The sequence below is a fragment of the Notamacropus eugenii genome, chromosome 4, assembly GCF_028372415.1.
Source record: "Notamacropus eugenii isolate mMacEug1 chromosome 4, mMacEug1.pri_v2, whole genome shotgun sequence".
Classification (NCBI taxonomy): Eukaryota; Metazoa; Chordata; class Mammalia; order Diprotodontia; family Macropodidae; genus Notamacropus; species Notamacropus eugenii.
Window position 1 is genome coordinate 233,782,379 of NC_092875.1, and position 18,727 is coordinate 233,801,105.

Below are 18,727 nucleotides of genomic sequence, written 5' to 3' on the forward strand. Positions count from 1 at the left end.
ATATTATATGGTACTGGGTGTTCACAAAGCACCCCTTACACATATTATTTCAACTCATGTGTGGATAACTACAGTACAGACCAGTGATTCTCAAACTTTGTGGTCTTAGGACTCCCTTTATACTGTTACAACTAATGAAGACTCCTTAATACTCTAAAAATTATTGAGGATCCCAAAGAGCTTTTATATGGGTTATATATCAATATTTACTGTATAAGAAAACACTGATCAATTAAAATCTAATTCATTAAAAAGAAAAATAAATTCATTACATGTTAATATATTTTTTATAAAAAAGTAACTGTTTTCCAAAACAAAGAAATGAGTGAGAAGAGTGGCATTGCTTTACATAGTTTTGCAAATCTTTTTAATTTCTGGCTTAACAGAAGATAGCTGGATTCTCATATCTGCTTCTATATTCAGTCTAATGAAGTATATGAAGAAAATTTGGCCACACAGAGATGTAGCTGAAAAAGGTAGAATTTTTTAACAGGCAAATAACATCTTAGTATTTTATTAGGCAAATAAAATCTTTGCATTATTATGAAAACAGTTTTGATTTCACAGACCCTTTCAGGAGAAAGGGTCTTGAGGATTTCCCAGAGGTCTTTTGAAAATACTTCTGACAACTGCCAGTATAGTCAGAAGATCCAGTGTGAACATTAACTGCCCAAGAGTCCTCACTGATATCAAAAGTTCTCCTTTGGTAATGGAAACTGTCTCTAACAAAGTTTGGAATGTATGTGAAAATAAAATTAAATCTTTAAAAAATATTGCTTGAACCATTAATATTGACTTTCAATTAATTTTTTTAAAATAAATTTTTATTGATATTTCATGTTCTTTTTTTACATTATCACTGTTGACTTTTCCCCCATCCTATCCGTCCCAGCTCCACCCCTGAAAGTCTTCCAACATAATAGTATTTTTTAGAGAGGAAAATAAATCAACTAATCAACACATTTAAAAAGCCCCAAACTGCATGCAAGTTTTCATGCCTGTGGACCTCCCACCTCCGTAAGGGAGAGGACTGAGGGTGAATAATGATTTTCAATTCTACATTTTGAAATGTTACTTTTCCAAAGATATGCTACTTGTCAAAGCTAAACATTAGGGAAGGGAAATATAACCCAATTACTTGATGTCTCTATACCTTTGCATCTTCAATAAACAAATATTTATTGAATTCCTACTAACTGAATAATATGTATTACCCTAGAATTTAAGCTCCCTGACAACAATGCTGTTTTGTTTTTATTTTGTATTCCAACACATTTGCTTATAATAACTATTGTTGAGTCCTACACAGAAGCTTTACTATTTAAAAAAATTTTTACTTCATTTTAAAAATTGAGTTCTCATCTCTCCCTCCCTCAAGCCCTTCTCCTACTCACTGAGAAGGCAAGCAATATGAAACACATGAAGTCATGTAAAACATATTTCCATATTAGCCATGTTGCCAAAAAAGGAAGAAAAATAAAGTGCAAAATAATATGCTTTATTCTGCACTTAAAATTCATCAGTTCTCTCTCTGGAGGTGAACAACATTTTTCGTGATGAGTCCTTTGCAAAGGTCTTGGATCATTGCATTAAGTCTTTCACAGCTGATCATCACCCTGCTATTCTATGCACAATGTTCTGCTGGTTCTGCTCACTTCAGTTTGCATCAGTTCATATAAGTCTTCCCAAGTTTTTCTGAAACCATTCTCATTTTCATTTCTTGTAGTAAAATAATATTCCACCACAATCATACAGGACCCTTGTTCAACCATTCCCCAAATGATGAAGATCCCCTCACATTCCAATTCTTTGCCACCATAAAAACTGCTGCTATAAACATTTTTAAAAAATATATATAGGTCTTTTTATTTCTTTTGATTTCTTCAGGATATAGACCTGGTAATGGTATTAAATGGTAAAAGGGTACACACAGTTTTATAGCCTTTTGGGTGTAGTTCCAAATTGTTCTCCAGAATGGTTGGACTGATTCAGTCCCACCAACAGAGCATTAGAGTCTCCATTTTTCCACAACCCCTGTAGTCTGTCATTTAATTTTTCTGTCTTGATAACAGGTGTAAGGTGGTACTTTTTAGTTTTTCTAATGTGCATTTATCTAATTATTGATGTACAGAATTTTTTCATATGACTATAATTTTGAGGTCTTTTTCTGCAAACTTTCTGTTAATACCCTTATATCAATAGGGGAATAGTTAATATTTTTAGAAGTTTGGCTCAGTTCCCTTTATATTTGAGAAGTGAGGCTTTTATTAAAGAAGTTTGTTGTAAAACTCAACCCCTTCAGTTTCCTTTCTTTCTAATTGGTTACAATGGTTTTGCTTGTGCAAAAATTTCTTAGTTTCATGTAATCAAAATTACCCAATTTATCTCCCATGATCCTTTCTATCTCTTGTTTTGTTATAAAATTTTCCCTTAACTCAAAGCTTTAATAATGAATGTTAAAAATTATTTTAGAATACAACTGGGAAATAAGATGTACAGGCAATGGAGTATAGAAATCTATTTTGCCCTACAGGAAAATAAAGGGGAAGGAGATAGAAGATTTTTTCCTAATATCATTACTAAAAATATATGCACCAAGTGGTATAGCATCCAAATTCTTAGAGGAGAAGTTAAGGGTATTATAGGAAGAAATAGACAACAAAACTATACTAGTGGGGGACCTCAACCTCCCCCTCTCTGAACTTGATAAATCTAACCTCAAAATAAATAAGAAAGAAGTTAAGGTACAGAAGTACATGGTACATACATAAAAACTGACCATTTACTAGGGCATAAAAACCTCACAATCCAGAGCAGAAAAGTAGAAATATTAAATGCATCCTTTTCAGATCATGATGCAATAAAAATTATATATAATGGAGGGACATGGAAAGATAGACTTAAAAAATTAATTGGAAACTAAATAATCTAATCCCAAAGAATAGGTGGATCAAACAACAAATCATAGAAATAATCAATAACTTCATTCAAGAGAATGACAATAGTGAGAAAACATCCCAAAACTTATGGGAAGCAGTAAAAGCAGTTCTTAGGGGAAGTTTTATATCTCTGAGTGCTTACATGAATAAAATAGAGAAAGAAGAGATCCATAAATTGGGCATGCAAATGAAAAAGCTAGAAAAAGAACAAATTAAAAATCCTCAATTAAATACCAAATTAGAAATACTAAAAACCAAAGGAGAAATTAATAAAATTGAAATTAAGAAAACTATTGAACTAATAAATAAAACTAAGAGTTGGTTTATGAAAAAACCAATACAATTGATAAACCTTTGGTTAATTTGATTAAAAAAGAAGAAAACCAAATTACCAGTATCAAAAATGAAAAGGGTATATTCACCACCAATGAAGAGGAAATTAAAACAATAATTAGGAATTATTTTGCCCAATTGTATGTCCATAAATTTGACAATCTCAGTGGATGAATATTTACAAAAATATGAATTGCCCAAATTAACAGAAAAGGAAAATAAAATACTTAAGTAATCCCATCTCAGAAAAAGAAATCGAAAAAGTCATCAATGAACTCCCCAGGAAAAAATCTCCGGGGCCAGATGAATTTATAAGCAAATTCTAGCAAACATTTAAGGGACAATGAATTCCAATACTATATATATATTATGGAAAATTGGCAAAGTCCTACCAAATTCTTTTTTAATGATACAAATATGGTACTAATACCTAAGCCAGGAAGAGACAAAACAAAGAATGAAAATTATAGACCAATTTTCCTACTGAATATAGATACTAATATTTTACTTTTAATATTAGCAGAAAGATTACAGCAACTTATCATGAGAATAATAGACTTCAATCAGGCAGAATTTATACCAGGAATGCAACTGATCGTACCAACAACAAAACTATCAGAAACCATATGGTTATCTCAATAGATTCAGAAAAAGGTTTTGACAAAATACAACTCCCATTTCTATTAAAAACACTAGAGAGCATAGGAATAAATGCAGTCTTCCTTAAAACAATTAAGTAGCATCTATCCAAAACTTTCAGCAAGCATTATACGTAATGGAGATAAGCTAGATGCATTACCAGTAAGATCAGGGGTGAAACAAGGATGTCTATTATCACCACTGTTATTCAATATGGTACTAGGAATGTTAGCTTTAGCAATAAGAGAAGAAAAAGAAATCGAAGGAATTTTAATAGGCAAAGAAGAAACTAATTACTCTTTGCAGATGATATGATGATATATTTAGAGAATCAAGTAAGAAATTACTTGAAATAATAAACAACTTTAGCAAAATTGCAAGATATAAAATAAGCCCACATAAATCATCAGCATTTCTATATATTACCAACTAAGCCCAACAGCAAGAGATAGAGAAATATTTAAAGTTGCTGTAGACATTATAAAATATTTGGGAGTCTATCTGCTGAAACAAACCCAGAAACCATATGAACACAATTACAAAACACTTTTCACACAATAAAGTCAGATCTAAATAATTGGAAAAACATCAGTTGCTTATGGGTAGTCTGAGCTAATATAATAAAAACGACAATTTTACCTAAATTAATTTACTTATTCAGGGTCATACCAATCAAACTACCAAAAATTATTTTCTAGAGCTAGAAAAAATAATATCAAAATTCATCTGGAAGAACAAATGGTCCAGAATATCACGGGAATTAATGAAAAGAAATGCTAGTGAAGGTGACCTAACCACACAAGATCTTAAATTGTATCATAAAGCAGCAATCATCAAAACTGCTTGGTACTGGCTAAGAAATAGAGGGATAGATCAGTGGAATAGGCTAAGTACATAAGACACAGAAGTCAATGATTATAGCAATCTACTGTTTGATAAACCCAAGGATCCCAGTTTCTGGGATAAGAACTCACTGTCTGACAAAAACTGCAGGGTAAACTGGAAAATAGTGTGGCAGAAATAGCATAGACCAATGTCTGACATTGTACACCAAAATAAAGTCCAAATGGGTACATGATTTAGATATAATGGCTGATACTATAAACAAATTTGCGAGAACAGTTTATCTGTCAGATTTATGGAGAATGGAAGAATGCATGGCCAGATAAGAGAACATTATGAAATGCAAAATGGATTTTGATTATATTAAATTGAAAAGTTTTTGCACAAACAAAAATTTTTCTGCATCTGTTGAGATAATCATTATTTCTGTTGGTTTTGTCACTGATATGATCAATTATGGTTTTCCTAATATAAAACCAGTTCTGCATTTCCTGGTATAAATCCCATCTGGTCACAGTGTATGATTCTTGTGATATATTGATATAATCTATTATTTTATTAAAATTTTTTGCATCAACATTCATTAGGGAAATTGGTCCACAGTTTCCTTTCTCTGTTTTGGTTCTCCTTGGTTTAGGTATCAGCACCATACTTGCGTGTAAAAGGAACTTGGTAGGATTCCTTCTTTGCCTATTTTTCCAAATTGTTTATATAGTGGAATTAATTGTTCTTTCAATGTTTGTAGAATTCACTTGTAACTCTATCTGGTCCTGGGGACTTTTCTTAGGAGTTCATTGATGGCATGTTCATTTCCTCCACCCAAGACAAGGTTATCTAAGTATTCTATTTCCTCTTCTGTTAATTTGGGCAATTTATATTTGTGTAAATATTCATCCATTTCTCTTAGTTTGTTAGATATATTGGTATATAATTAGGCAAAATAGGTTCCAACAATTGCTTTAATTTCATCCTCATGGCTGGTGCATTAACCCTTTACATTTTTGACATTGGCTATTTGGTTTTCTTCTTTTTAAAAATCAAATTAACCAACAGTTTATCTATTTGGTGGATTTTTTTTCTTTAAAAAACAGCTCCTTTTATTTATTAGTTCAATTTTTTTCCCTTTCAACTTTATTCAGCTCTCCTCTGATTTTCAGAATTTCCATTATGGTATTTAACTGGGGATTTCTAATTTGTTCTTTTTCTAGGTTTTTTTTTTTAAATGCATGCCCAATTCATTGATTTGTTCTTTTTCCTTTTTTTTAAAAAAAAAAATATTAAGTGCTTAGAGATAATAATTTTTCCTTTATGTACTGCTTTGGCTACATCCCCACAATTTTGATATGTTGTTTCAATGTTGGTATTACCTTTAATGAAATTGATTATTTCTATGATGTGTTCTTTGATTTATTTGTTAGAATAAGACCAGTTACCAAATGATTTTTAATCTATGTTCCGAGACCCTTTATTAAATGTAATTTTTATTGCAGTATAGTCCAAAAAGGGTGCATTTAATATGTTTGCTTTTTGGCATTTGTTTGTGAGATTTTTATGACCTAATATATGGTTAATATTTGTGAAGCTACCATTACTGCTGAGGAAAAGATATACTATTTTCTATTCCTATTCAATTTTCTTTAGAGGTCTATCATATCTACGTTTTCTAAAATTCTGTTCATGTCCTTAACTTATTTTTTATAGATTTATCAAGTTCTGAGAGGGGGTATATTGAAGTAACTCACTTGTATAGTTTTACTGTCTATTTCTTCCTGTAATTCATTTGATTTCTCTCCACTTGGGGTGTGTGTGTGTGTGTGTGTGTGTGTGTGTGTGTGTGTGTGTGTGTGTTCAAATTCAAAAAAGCTCATTGCTTGCCACAGCAACATGAATTTTTTAGTCACAATGATTCTCAAGGACCACCTACCAAGCCACAGTAGGATTGCAAACTGTACTGGTAGAAGGAATACCTACAATGAATGAGAAAGAAATTTGGCTAAATAATCTAACAAATCTAATAGTTCACATTGTTTTAGCTAGGTAAAGTAAAAGGATGTTACTCAAGGGTAAAATATAGCTAAGGCTAGAAATGAAAAAATTTTATTATTTTTATATAATTTCACATTTGAGAAATAATTATACTATTTTTCTCAACATTTTAAGAAATAAAAGTTAGGAATTGTTTTTACATGTAATTAGGAAAAGATAAAATATTTTTTAAAAATTAAAAGAGTTATTGGGCTACCTGGAAATCATTTAAAAAAGCCTAGACACCACATTTTAAGAAATTATAAAGGAAAACTATCCTGATAAATTAGAACCACAGGACAAACTAAAAATCAAAAGAAGTAATTTTTCCATGAGGTAAACGGTGAATTCCACTCCAATGAGGAAATTAAATTCAAAATATTTATGTTTCTTCATACACAGTGATGAAACTACATTCTTTGCAGAGGATTCCTAGGTACTCTTTAAGGTCCCTTCCAGGTCTACAAATCTACTAAAGCTGGTGTCGCCCTTTGAACTGTTGGTTACGTTAGTGGTAAAGTCAACTATATTGCTGACCAGGGGCAACGAGGTGGTGCAGTGGATGGAGTGCTGGGCCTGAAGACAAGATCTGAGTTCAAATCTGACCTCAGACATTTACAGGTGTGTGACCCTGGGTAAATCACTTAACCTCTTTTTGCCTCAGTTTCCTCATCTGTAAAATGGGGATCTACCTGCTAGAGTTGTCGTGAGGATCTAAGGAAGTAACCATTGTAAAGTGTTTAGCATAGCGCCTAGCACACAGTGAGCGCTACGTAAATGTTTGCTATTATTATGATCTTAGTCCTCTATTCACTAATCTATAGAGAGAGCTCCCTTGGATGAGGATTTATTCTTTAGTGAGGAAACTCAGAACAAAATACAGGTCTCTACCTTCTTACAAAGCACCTTTCATCATAATATCATGTTTTAACAAGGAGATTGTCATCATGAAATAGTTCTAAGTATTCAAGAACCATGTTTACAGAAAACAAGAACTTTCAATTCTCAAAACAGAAGGATGTTCAATCTCTCCCTCAACTTTATTCCAAATAGTAACCTGCATGTCTGCTTTTGTAGACAGAGTAAAAAGTAAGAGAAGATATAAGTAACTTATTTAATTACAAAGAAAACACTCAATGAGTTACCTTTGTCGTTGGAATATGGTGTATGGACATTGTTGCTAGGAACAGACACGTTCTGGTGGTGTGGTTGGTTCACAGTTTCTAAAAATGAAACCAGATTCTCATGATGGGAAAGTTCTTCGCCAACAGGGAATGAAACAATGTTCCAGTTCAGCTGAGTGCCTCCTTCTGTTAGAGCACGAAAGAGGGATGGGATTGGTTCGTGAAGCTCTTCTACAGTGCTCTTTGAGGTAGGAGGTGTATCACTGTAATTTCGAGGATTGCACATACCTAAGAAGAAGAAGACAGTAAGAAATTTGTTCAATTTTTTTAAACTAGTAGAATATCAAGAATTTTTAATGTGTCATATTTAATTTTCAAAGTTCAACACTTATAGATCTTTCAATGTCATAATTTACAAAGTGAAATGATAATTCATGTTTCAACAATCAACTAGATTCCTTGCTTAATAGCTTACTAAAATCTAGGCTTCCTGAAAGAGACTTTTACCACAAGGCTGAATCTGTCTCACTGACCAGAGGTCCTTGCACATAGTTAGGTGTTTAATAAATGTTTGTTGAACTGAAGATGCTTCAGGGCAAATGTACTACTCTTCATCAATTATTTAATTAAAAGTACTAAACAATAAGACAAATTTGATTTATATATTTCCTACACTTAAAGGGATGGTGGGGTTGTAAAAGAGTGGTAGAGTGGGGGAGGAATATAGTTTGAATTTTATAGACAGTTCATTAATTCAACATATTTTCATTGACCATCTACTATGTACTATGTATCACTATGCAATGTACTAAAGCAAAGAGAAATGAAATTCAAGGTCTTCATAAAGTCTGTGCACATTTAAAATGCAATACTCAGACTGAGTATGATAAAAAAAAATCTGTAAACTACTTAAAGGCAACTTTAATAAGGTTTAGGCTACCTATGTTGCACAATGTAATGTTTAATATTTTATATCATGAAAAATTATTGTTATATGATAAAATATAAACTTGAATTTCTTAACTGATTCTGTCACTATATTAGTAATTCTACAGTAACATATTATAGATGGGCAACCAGTGGAACTTCATTAGGGCTTTATGACTTTCAGGTTGTTTGGCTGTAATGTATTAAGAATGTCGCTTGGGAGTGATCTTCTGTGAGGCACATCTATTAATCTGTCTAATGGTCAGCTGGATTTAAATTCACAATAGCCTAAAGGTGAAAATTTACTATTCATTTTAGAATGTTTGGTCACACAAAAATTCAGTTTCTTATTAAAATAAAATGAGTTTGTAAATGACAAACTATACTCTGGAGACCACAAAAGAGAGAGTATGGCAATTCTGCAAGAAGTTAAAAGGTAGTTCAGAACAGAATTAAATACAAAATAGTCTTCTGACAAAATGGGAGTTTGTTCATTTATAAATGATGGAGCTCCACCAAATGATCCTCAAGATCCCTCCTGCAAGTCACATAAGATGAGCATATATAACAGAATAAAAGTATAGTTTATTCATATAATGATTATTAATTATATTTAAACGATCTGTTTTACAAAGCTACAAATTGTTGCTGAACTTTAAGGAAGCTATGACTCCATTTTATTTAATTAGGGCAAAAATCTAACAAGAAAAGAAGAAACGACTATCAGTCTTATGGCAAAACAAAATTTTTATCATTTATGGAGTGACTATACCTTCACTGTGTTGAGGACATAGACATGGGACTAATTTTTAAAAACAGATTTTTACTGATATCTTTTGTTTTACATAACATAGATTTCCCCCTGTATCTCCCTTCATTCCTCTCAAAGAACTCACAGATCTCCTAGAACAAAGAATTTTTCATTTTAATTTTTTTAAAACTAGATCTCCTTATTTTGCTAAGGCTAGAAGTAAAGGAGACACTCACAAAATCAACCCCATTCTCATAGGCACAGAAGCCTGCTGTTTCTGATCAGTCAGTTGGCTCCTCCTGGAGTAACCTAATGGCCTTCCCACCTGAGGGATGGAGGGAGGGGTGTCTGAGCTTAATGCAGACACCAGATCAGCTTAGCCCACTGCAGTTCAGAACTCCCAAATACCTTCACCTCTGGAAAGAGTGAGGGGAGGTATCTTCTCAAATCTCTTTTTTGGGATCAAGCTTGTTTAGTTTTTGTATTAATTTTTTTTAAATTCTGCAACATTTCTTTTTGATTGTAGGTCCTTCTTACAATTTATAATATTATAGCCATCATTTATACTGTTTTCCTTTTTAAAAATTCTACATTTCTTTTTGATTGTTTGTAGACAGTTCTTATAATTTACAAAATGGTAGTCATCATTTACATTGCTTTCCTGCCTCTACCTACTTAGTTTGCCTCAATTGTTGAAAGTTTTTGCGTGCTTTTCTATATCTCTTTTTTACAGTACAGTAATCTTCTATTACATTTATGCCCCACAACTTTTTAGCCAGTCTCCAATCAACAGCCTTGTACTTTGTTTCTAGTTCATTCCTGTCACACACACACAAATGCAGCTATAAATACTTTGGTGTCTATGGAGTCTTCCTTATTATTAATGACATTCTTGGATTATATGCTTTATCCACTTTATTTGGATATTTAATTGAACTCATGATTATTTCCAAACTTTCATTCATCCAAACTTCCCTATTATCGCCAAAGCCAACACCATCCTTTGACAAATTTGATCACTTCTTTCACATTTTTTCACTCTGACCATGTCTCTCTACTCAAATGATTATCACCTTAGTTCAGGACCACATCATCTCTAGTTTGCCTAGATTATTGTAATGCCTTCCTAACTGATTTCCCTGACTCAAGTTTCTCATTACACCTACCCATCTTATATACTGTTGCCAAAGTAATTTTCTTCAAGTGAATGTCTTTTCTACTTAACAAATCTAATGACTTCCTATTGCCTTTAGGATAAATATAAACTCCTTTATTTAGCTTTTATAAGAACTTGGTCCAATAGAACTTGGACCCAGCTTATTTTTCCAGCCTCAATGATCATTTTCTCCCTTTCATACTTTACCATCTAGCCAAACTGGCCTTCCCTGTTCCTCTCACATGACCTTCCATCTCTCATCTTGGTGTCTTTGTATGGGCCTGGACTGCATCTCACCTTACTCCAAGAGTCCCTCTCTTTCTTTATCCCACAGCTGCAATGAAACCTTTCCTGATCCCCCAGCTGCTAGTGACTTCCTTCCCAAACTACCTTATATTAATAACTTATACATATATGCATTTATTAACATAATATTTATGCCATGCATATATTTTGTGTGTACTTGTTATCTCCTCACTTCATATGTAAGTTCACAGTAAGAAGGGATTGTGTCATTTTTTGTATTTGTATCTCTAGTGACTAGCACAGTTCCTAGTACACAGTAGGCACTTAATAAACTTGTGTAGACTTGGTGATAATTACAAATTGCTTTTACAAGCGACTGGACTAATTCATGGCTCCAACAACAATGCACTGAAAGAGGCACTAATTTTCAGGAAAAGAGGAATAAAAGAGTTTATTTTATGAGCCACAGCTGTGGGCAGTTTATTTTTCTTATGACATTTTTATAATCTTAATAGATTTCTGAAAGCCAAAGTTTTATTTGAATTAGGAAATCTTGCTATGAAGTTTAAGAAAGGTATTGTAATCTAAACTGCAAAAATTATGATAATCTGTACTTTGCAATATTTGAAAGTATATTGTTATAAGCATGCTGCTCATTTCATCCACTCTGGTCAAATGGAATGCCATAATTATTATCACTTCCACTTCCATATTTTGCCTCTGAGTCCAAGAGAACTGTGGTAGCAACAAAATAGCTAAGACAACAGTTCTCTTTTCTTAATAGACTTTAATTTCTTTAATTTGTAAATCAAAATACACTATTAGAAATCTGAAATTTCTTATGCTGAGTGAATTCTATCAGAGGATATCCTAAATCATCGATGGATAAGTTAGGGAGTTTCTTAGGACACAAAACATAAGCGATCTGCCAAAGTCTAAAGTTAGTGATTTCTTTTTTTTTAAATTTATTTATTTATTTTAAGTTTTCAACATTCATTTCCACAAAATTTTGAGTTCCAAATTTTCTCCCCATCTCTCCCCTCCCCACACCCCATAACTACTTTGTATTCTGATTACCCCTTCCCTCAACATATACTCCCTTCTATCACACTCCTCCCTTCCCTTATCCCCATCTTCACTTATCCCAACCAACAGAGAAGCAGCATAATAACACTGAAACTGAGTCCCACTTCTCTGGGTATATGAAAAGAGACAGGATTTTGGCTCCTACTCCAGAGACTTTGTGGCTACCACTAAGGAGTAGGGCTAATATAAACCTGAACTGGTATCACAGTAATCTTGATTTTTCAGTTTTGTGCTTTAAAATCTCTCCCTTAAAACTGAGGGTTTGAAATTGTTAACAATGGATTTGGATTCCTTTTAGTTTCTAGGAGTCTTCATATAATAGTGCTATATGCAGTCCCTAATAACTCATCTCTTATTATATATCAGCTTGAGAACAATGGTTAAGAGAGATACTGAAATTATCTATGGAGATTTTGATGTAATATAATTCTACACTGAATCATTGCAATCCCTGCCACAGGACAACTACATTTATGCAACAAACACCATTATCTATCATCTATCTATCTATCTATCCACACATATGTACACACACACAAATAAAAAGTTTAAAATATACCTATATACACATGCATACACACACACACATATATATACTTTAAAATAAATACTTAAACACTTCACTAATATGTTTATGATAATATCTGTGAAATAGATGATAAAACAGAATTTCTCTAAAGGTCTGAAAAGGCAGTCAGAGACAGACATAGAAGAGTGGGCTGGGTGTCCTCTCAAAGCCCTTGCCAATCTTATAATTCTGTAAATGTATAATATGAAAGAAACATATATAATCAATTAAAGCAGGCAATGAAGCTAAATTTTAAACATATAAATCATTATATATAACTATATATTATATACAATAAATTTTTAAAATATAAAAAAAATGAACCAAAGAAAGGCTTTTCCTTGGCTCCAGTCTTTAGCTTACTATAGCAAAAACAGATCATAATCAGATGGTTACACCATGAATCTTAACTGATTTCTGTGATTACTAATCAGTGATTACCACTAGGAGTTCTGTAAAGTATTAAAAAGCATCAAAGCAATTAATTATTTTTTTATTTTGGAGATACTAAGGTAGCAATATTTTGGAGATACTAAGGTATTACAAATCAAACAAATGACAAAGGAGTGCAGAAGAATTACCATAATGGAAAGATTTTTCCTGTTTTTCTTTTTAAAATAGGCTTAACACTGTGGATAAGTATTTTGTTCAAGAAAACATTACTTTAGAGCTAAGGGACAATGATTCTATTCCAGTTTTTTCTTTTAATGCCATAAAATTTTTAAAAATATAGCTTAGTTTGAAAGAAAATTAACCGGTAAAAATTATGTAATATTTTATATTATGTATACGGCAAGTAGATTTTGACAATTCCGTAGCACGATGAATTTTGAGCAGTTGCTCTTGATGAAAATACAAATCCTACAGGAAAAGAAAAGATTTTATTTCTATTATAAAAAAAATAATTACTATTTGTCCCAGTAGTACAGCTCATCTGACTGCTTATCAGTCTTCTAAATCAAAGCATAAACATTTTTAAAAGGGCTCCAAATAGGCACATATGATTTGAATCTTCTGCATCCTTAAGTGCTCATCAGACTCACAACTTCCGAACATTTAGATTGACCACATGTCTTAAGCCAAACAGAATACAAAAAACCCATAAAGAATTAAATACTGGCATACCAAATCTGACACGTATTCAATCAAATACATCAAAATGCAACTTTTATAGCAGGGACACTGTAAAGGAAACATGAACCAAATAAAACCGTAATATGTACAAATTTTCTTAAAGAAAGATAGCTACGAAATACATGATTACTTTAAGAAAAACTCAGAGGACTCAGCCTCTGAAAAATAGAAAAGAACATTTCTAAATGTTATACATGAACATGAATGAGTGAATACAGAGACTTTATGTCCTAGTAATTATTATTCAGCTCAATATACATAAAACACATATATTTGTGCACACATACACAGACACAGATTTCTAGTGTTTTATTCTTTTTTTATTCTTTAATTTTGAAAAATTAAATTTTATTTTACTATCATGAAGACCAACTTTTTCTCCTTTCCATATGCTCCCATCCCCAGAGAAGCAAAATCCACGTTACAAATATGTATTGCTAAGCAAAATCAATTCTTACATTGGCCCATGTTAAAAAAAAATGCAATCTCCACTCTTGAGTCCAGCATCCCCCTCTGTCAGGAGGTGAACGGCATCAAGAGTTCTCTGCTGTTTAGAGTTCCTAAGTTTTTCAAAGCTGTTTATCCTTACAGTACTGTCACTGACTGTACAAATGGCTTTCCTGGTTCTGCTCACCTCACTCTGCATCAGTCCATAACAGTCTTCCCAGGTTTCTCTGAAACCACACCCTTCATCATTTCTTGGAGCACAATAATATTCTAACATATTCATATATCACAACTTGCTTAACCATTCCGTAACTGATGGGCAAACCCTCAGTTTCCAATTCATTTCCAGTAAAAAAAGAGTTACTAAAAATATTTTGTACATACAAGTCTTTTTCTTTTGATTTTGTTGGTGGTCTAGAGCTAGTAGTTGTATCACTAGATTAAAAAGTATGTATAATTTAATAGTTTTTTGGGCATAGTTCCAAAGTGCTTTTCAGAACGACCAGACCAATTCATATTTCCACCAACAGTGCATTAACGTACTTGTTTTCCTAGAGTTCTCCTCCAATATTTATCATTTTTCTTTTTTTGGTCAGCTTTGCCAATCTGGGGAAAGGGAAGAGAATATCAGGAAGATGGGATGTTATCTCAGAGTTTTCTTAATTTGTATTTCTCTTAATTATTAGTGATCTAGAGCAATTTTTTCTTATGGCTATTGACAGCCTATATTTGTTCTTCTGAAAGCTGGCTATTCATATCCTTCAACCATTAATCAATGGGGGAATGACTTATTCTTAAGACATTTGACTCCATTTCTTATACACCTTAGAAAAAGATTTTTACCAGAGAAACCTGCTACAAAGATTCCCCCCAACCCCTCCTTTTTCTTGCTTTTCTTCTCCTTTCAGTTTCACTGGGTTGGATGTGTAAGAAATCTCATTTTATGTAATCAAAATTATTCCTTTTACTTTTTACGAATCTTTCTACCTCTTGTTTAGTTATGAACTCTTTCCCTATTCATAGATCTGATTGCTAATTTCTTGCTTGTTCCTCGAGTTTATGATGTCACCCTTTAGGAATAAGTCATGTATCTATTTGGAACTTGTCTTGGTATAAGGGGTGAGATGTTGGTCTATACCTGTCTTCTGCCAGACTACTTTCTGGTTTACTGAACAATTTTTGTTAAATAGTGAATTCTTGCCCTAATAGCTGGAATATTTGAGTTCATCAAACAACTAGGCTACTATGCTCATTTGCTTCAATATATTATACACTTATGTTGTTCTACCAATAAATCTTTCTACTGCTTATCCAAATTATTGCTCTGTAGCATAGTTTGAGATCTGATAAAGAGTAAGCCTATTTCCTTCACACTTTTTCCCCCATTTAATCCTTTTATATTCTTGCTTGACCTTTTGTTCCTCCAGATGAATTCTGTTACTATTTTTTCTAATTCTATAAAGTAATTCTTTGGTAGTTTGATGGATATGGAATTATATAAATAACTCAATTTATGGAGCATTATCATTTTTGTTATATGGGCTTGGCCTACTCTTGAGGAATTGTTATTGCTCCTATTATTTAGCTATGTCTTTATGTGGGCAAAGAATGTTCTATAATTGTGTTCACCATAGTTCCTATGTGTCCTGGTAAGTAGATTCCTAAGAATTTTATACTGATTGTAATTATTGAAAATGGAATTTCTCTATCTCTTCCTGTGGGATTTTGTTGGTAATACACAGGAATGCTGATGATTTATGTGAGTTTATTTTATATTTTGCAACTCTGCTGAAGTTGTTGAATACTTTAGTCTTTGGTAGATTCTCGAGAGTTCTCTAATTATCATGTCATTTGCAATATTAATTTTATTTCCACTTTTTAATGGTTATTCCTTCAATGTCAGTTTCTTGTTTTATTGCAACAGACTTTCTAGTCCCTTATGGAATAGTAAGGATGATAATTGATATACTTGCTTTACATCTGGTCTTACTGGAAAGAACTCTAGTTTACCATCATTTACAAATAATGTTGGTTCCTGGTTTTGGATAGATATTATTTTTCACAAGATGGAATGCTTTCTAACATTCTTAACAATCCTGGATGGCGTATCTTATCAAAAGCCTTTTCTGCATTTGTTGATATAAGCATGTGATTTTTGCTGTTCTTGTTATTAATCTCATCAAATTTTTTTCTTTTTATAGTTTTCCTTATATTGAACCAGTCTTCCATTTCTGGTATAAATCCAACCTGTACACAGAATATAATCTATATGATATATTGCGGTATTCTCCTTGTTAATATTTTATTTATAAATTTTCCATCAATATTCACTATGGATATTGACCTATAGTTTTCTTCCTATTTTGATGCTCTGGTTTAGGCATCGTGACCATATATGAATCACAGAAGAAATTTTGTAGGTACTCTATTTTTTTAAAAAACAATTTATATAGTATTAGAATTTTTAAAAAATATTTGACATAAATTGCTTGCAAACCCGTCTGGTCCTGTTTTTTTTTTATTTGAGAGTTCATTGTGGCTCATTTAATTTCTTTTTCTAAGATTGTGTTATCGGTTCTATTAATCTGAGCATTTTATATTTTTGGAAATATTCATTCAATTCAATTAGATCTTACATTTTATGGAAGACCTAAGATCATAAAATTAGGCAAAAGGGTTCCTATTTAAAAACTTCTTTTATTCAATCACTGTTTATGAATTTACCTTTTTCATTTTTTTATACTGGTTATGCTTTTTTTCTTTCTTAATCAAAAACTAATGGTTTGTTTATTTAAAACCCAGCTCCTACTTTTATTTATTAATTCAAAGGAATTTTTGCTTTCAATTTTGTTTCTCTCCCTTTATTACCGGGATTTCTATTTTGGGGTTTATTTAGGGTTTTTAATTTGTTCATTTTCTAGGGTTTAAAAAAAATTGTTGCATACCTATTTCATTAGTCAACTCTTCCTCTTTTATTAACTAACATGTTGAAGGATATAAAATTTCCCCTAACTACTACTTAGGCTGCATCCCAAAAATTTTGGTATTTTGTCTCATGGTTGTTGTTGTTGTTCAGTAGTTTCAGTTGTGTCCAACTCTTTATGACCACATTTGGAGTTTTCTTGGTAAAGGTACTGGAGTGATTTGCCATTTCCTTCTCCAGCTCATTTTACAGATGAAGAACTGAGGCAAATAGAGCAAAGTGACTTGCCCAGGTTGACGTAGCTAGTAAGTGTCTAAGGCCAGATTTGAACTCAAGAAGAAGAATCTTCCTCATTCCAGGCCTACCACTCTATCAATTGCACAACTTACCTACCTCATTGTTGTCATTACCTATAATGAAATAATTATTTTTATCCCATTCAATAATCTCTAGAGGTCTATCATATCTAAGTTTTCTAAAAGTCAATTCAAGTCCTTTATTTCTTTTGAATTTAGTTTTTTGTTAGATTTATCTAGGTCTGAGTGGGATAAACTAAGGTCCCCTGCTCTCATAACTTTACTCTCTATTTCTCCACTACATCTCATTTAACTTTTCTTGTAAGAATTTAGATACCATATTATTTGATTTGTGGCAGCTAGATGGCTCAGCGGATAGAGTGTTGGACCTGGAGTCAGAAAGACTCTTCTTTCTGAGTTCAAATCTGGCCTCAGACACTTAACTAGCTGTGTGATACTGGGAAAGTCACTTAATCCTGTTTTCCTCAGTTTCCACATATATAAAATGAACTAGAAAAAGAAATGGCAAACCATTCCAGTATCTTTACCAAGAAAACCCCAAATGCGGTCATGAAGTCAGACACAATTGAGCAATAATAACAACAGTAATTTGGTGTAAATGTTTTGTACTGGTATTAATTATCTATTGAATTAATCCATTGTCTAATAATTCATTGGTACCTTTCAGCAAAATGTAGTTTTGTTGCTTTTCTCTTTTGATTAAGTTCATTCTTGCCATTGATTATCTGAGATCATGGTTGTCTTTTTTTACTTCAGCTGAAGCATAACAGATTTTATTTCAGATTCTTATTTTAACCCCAAATACATCTTTCGGTTTCAAGTGTATTTCTTGTAAACAATGTATTGTTGGAGTTTGCTGTCTAATCCATTCTGCTATCCTCTTCTGTTTTATGGGTAAGTTCATCTCATTCACATTCAATTATGAATGTGCACTTCCATCCATCTTATTCTCTTATATTTTTCCTTCTCTTTGTTTCCTGTCCCCTCTTTATGAGTTTGTTTTGCTTATGACTAATACTACCCTTCACCTACCCCACCCTCCTCTTATTTTCTTCTTTCCCCATTGTTTCTGTTGAGGAAAATGTACTTCTGTACCCATCTCTCTGTGTATTCTTCCCTTTTCTAATCAGTTTTGAGGAGACCAAGGTTTGTGTTGTCTATTCCACTCCCACCCCTTCCTCCTTGTTTGTACAGATTTCTATTTGTGCACCTTGATTATGCAACATATATTTACCTATCTTTCTTCAAGAGCCCCCTCTCCCAATCCAA

The 18,727-nt window shown here is 32.4% G+C and overlaps 1 protein-coding gene across 1 annotated transcript in view; it reads right to left on the reverse strand.

Moving 5' to 3' along the window:
• Positions 1-18,727, reverse strand: part of TWSG1 (twisted gastrulation BMP signaling modulator 1) — a 54,376-nt gene that overhangs the window by 4,025 nt on the left and 31,624 nt on the right. The window contains exon 4 of the mRNA XM_072604243.1: positions 7,925-8,191. Coding sequence (XP_072460344.1) covers positions 7,925-8,191 — 267 coding nt within the window. The remainder of the gene's footprint in view (positions 1-7,924; positions 8,192-18,727) is intronic.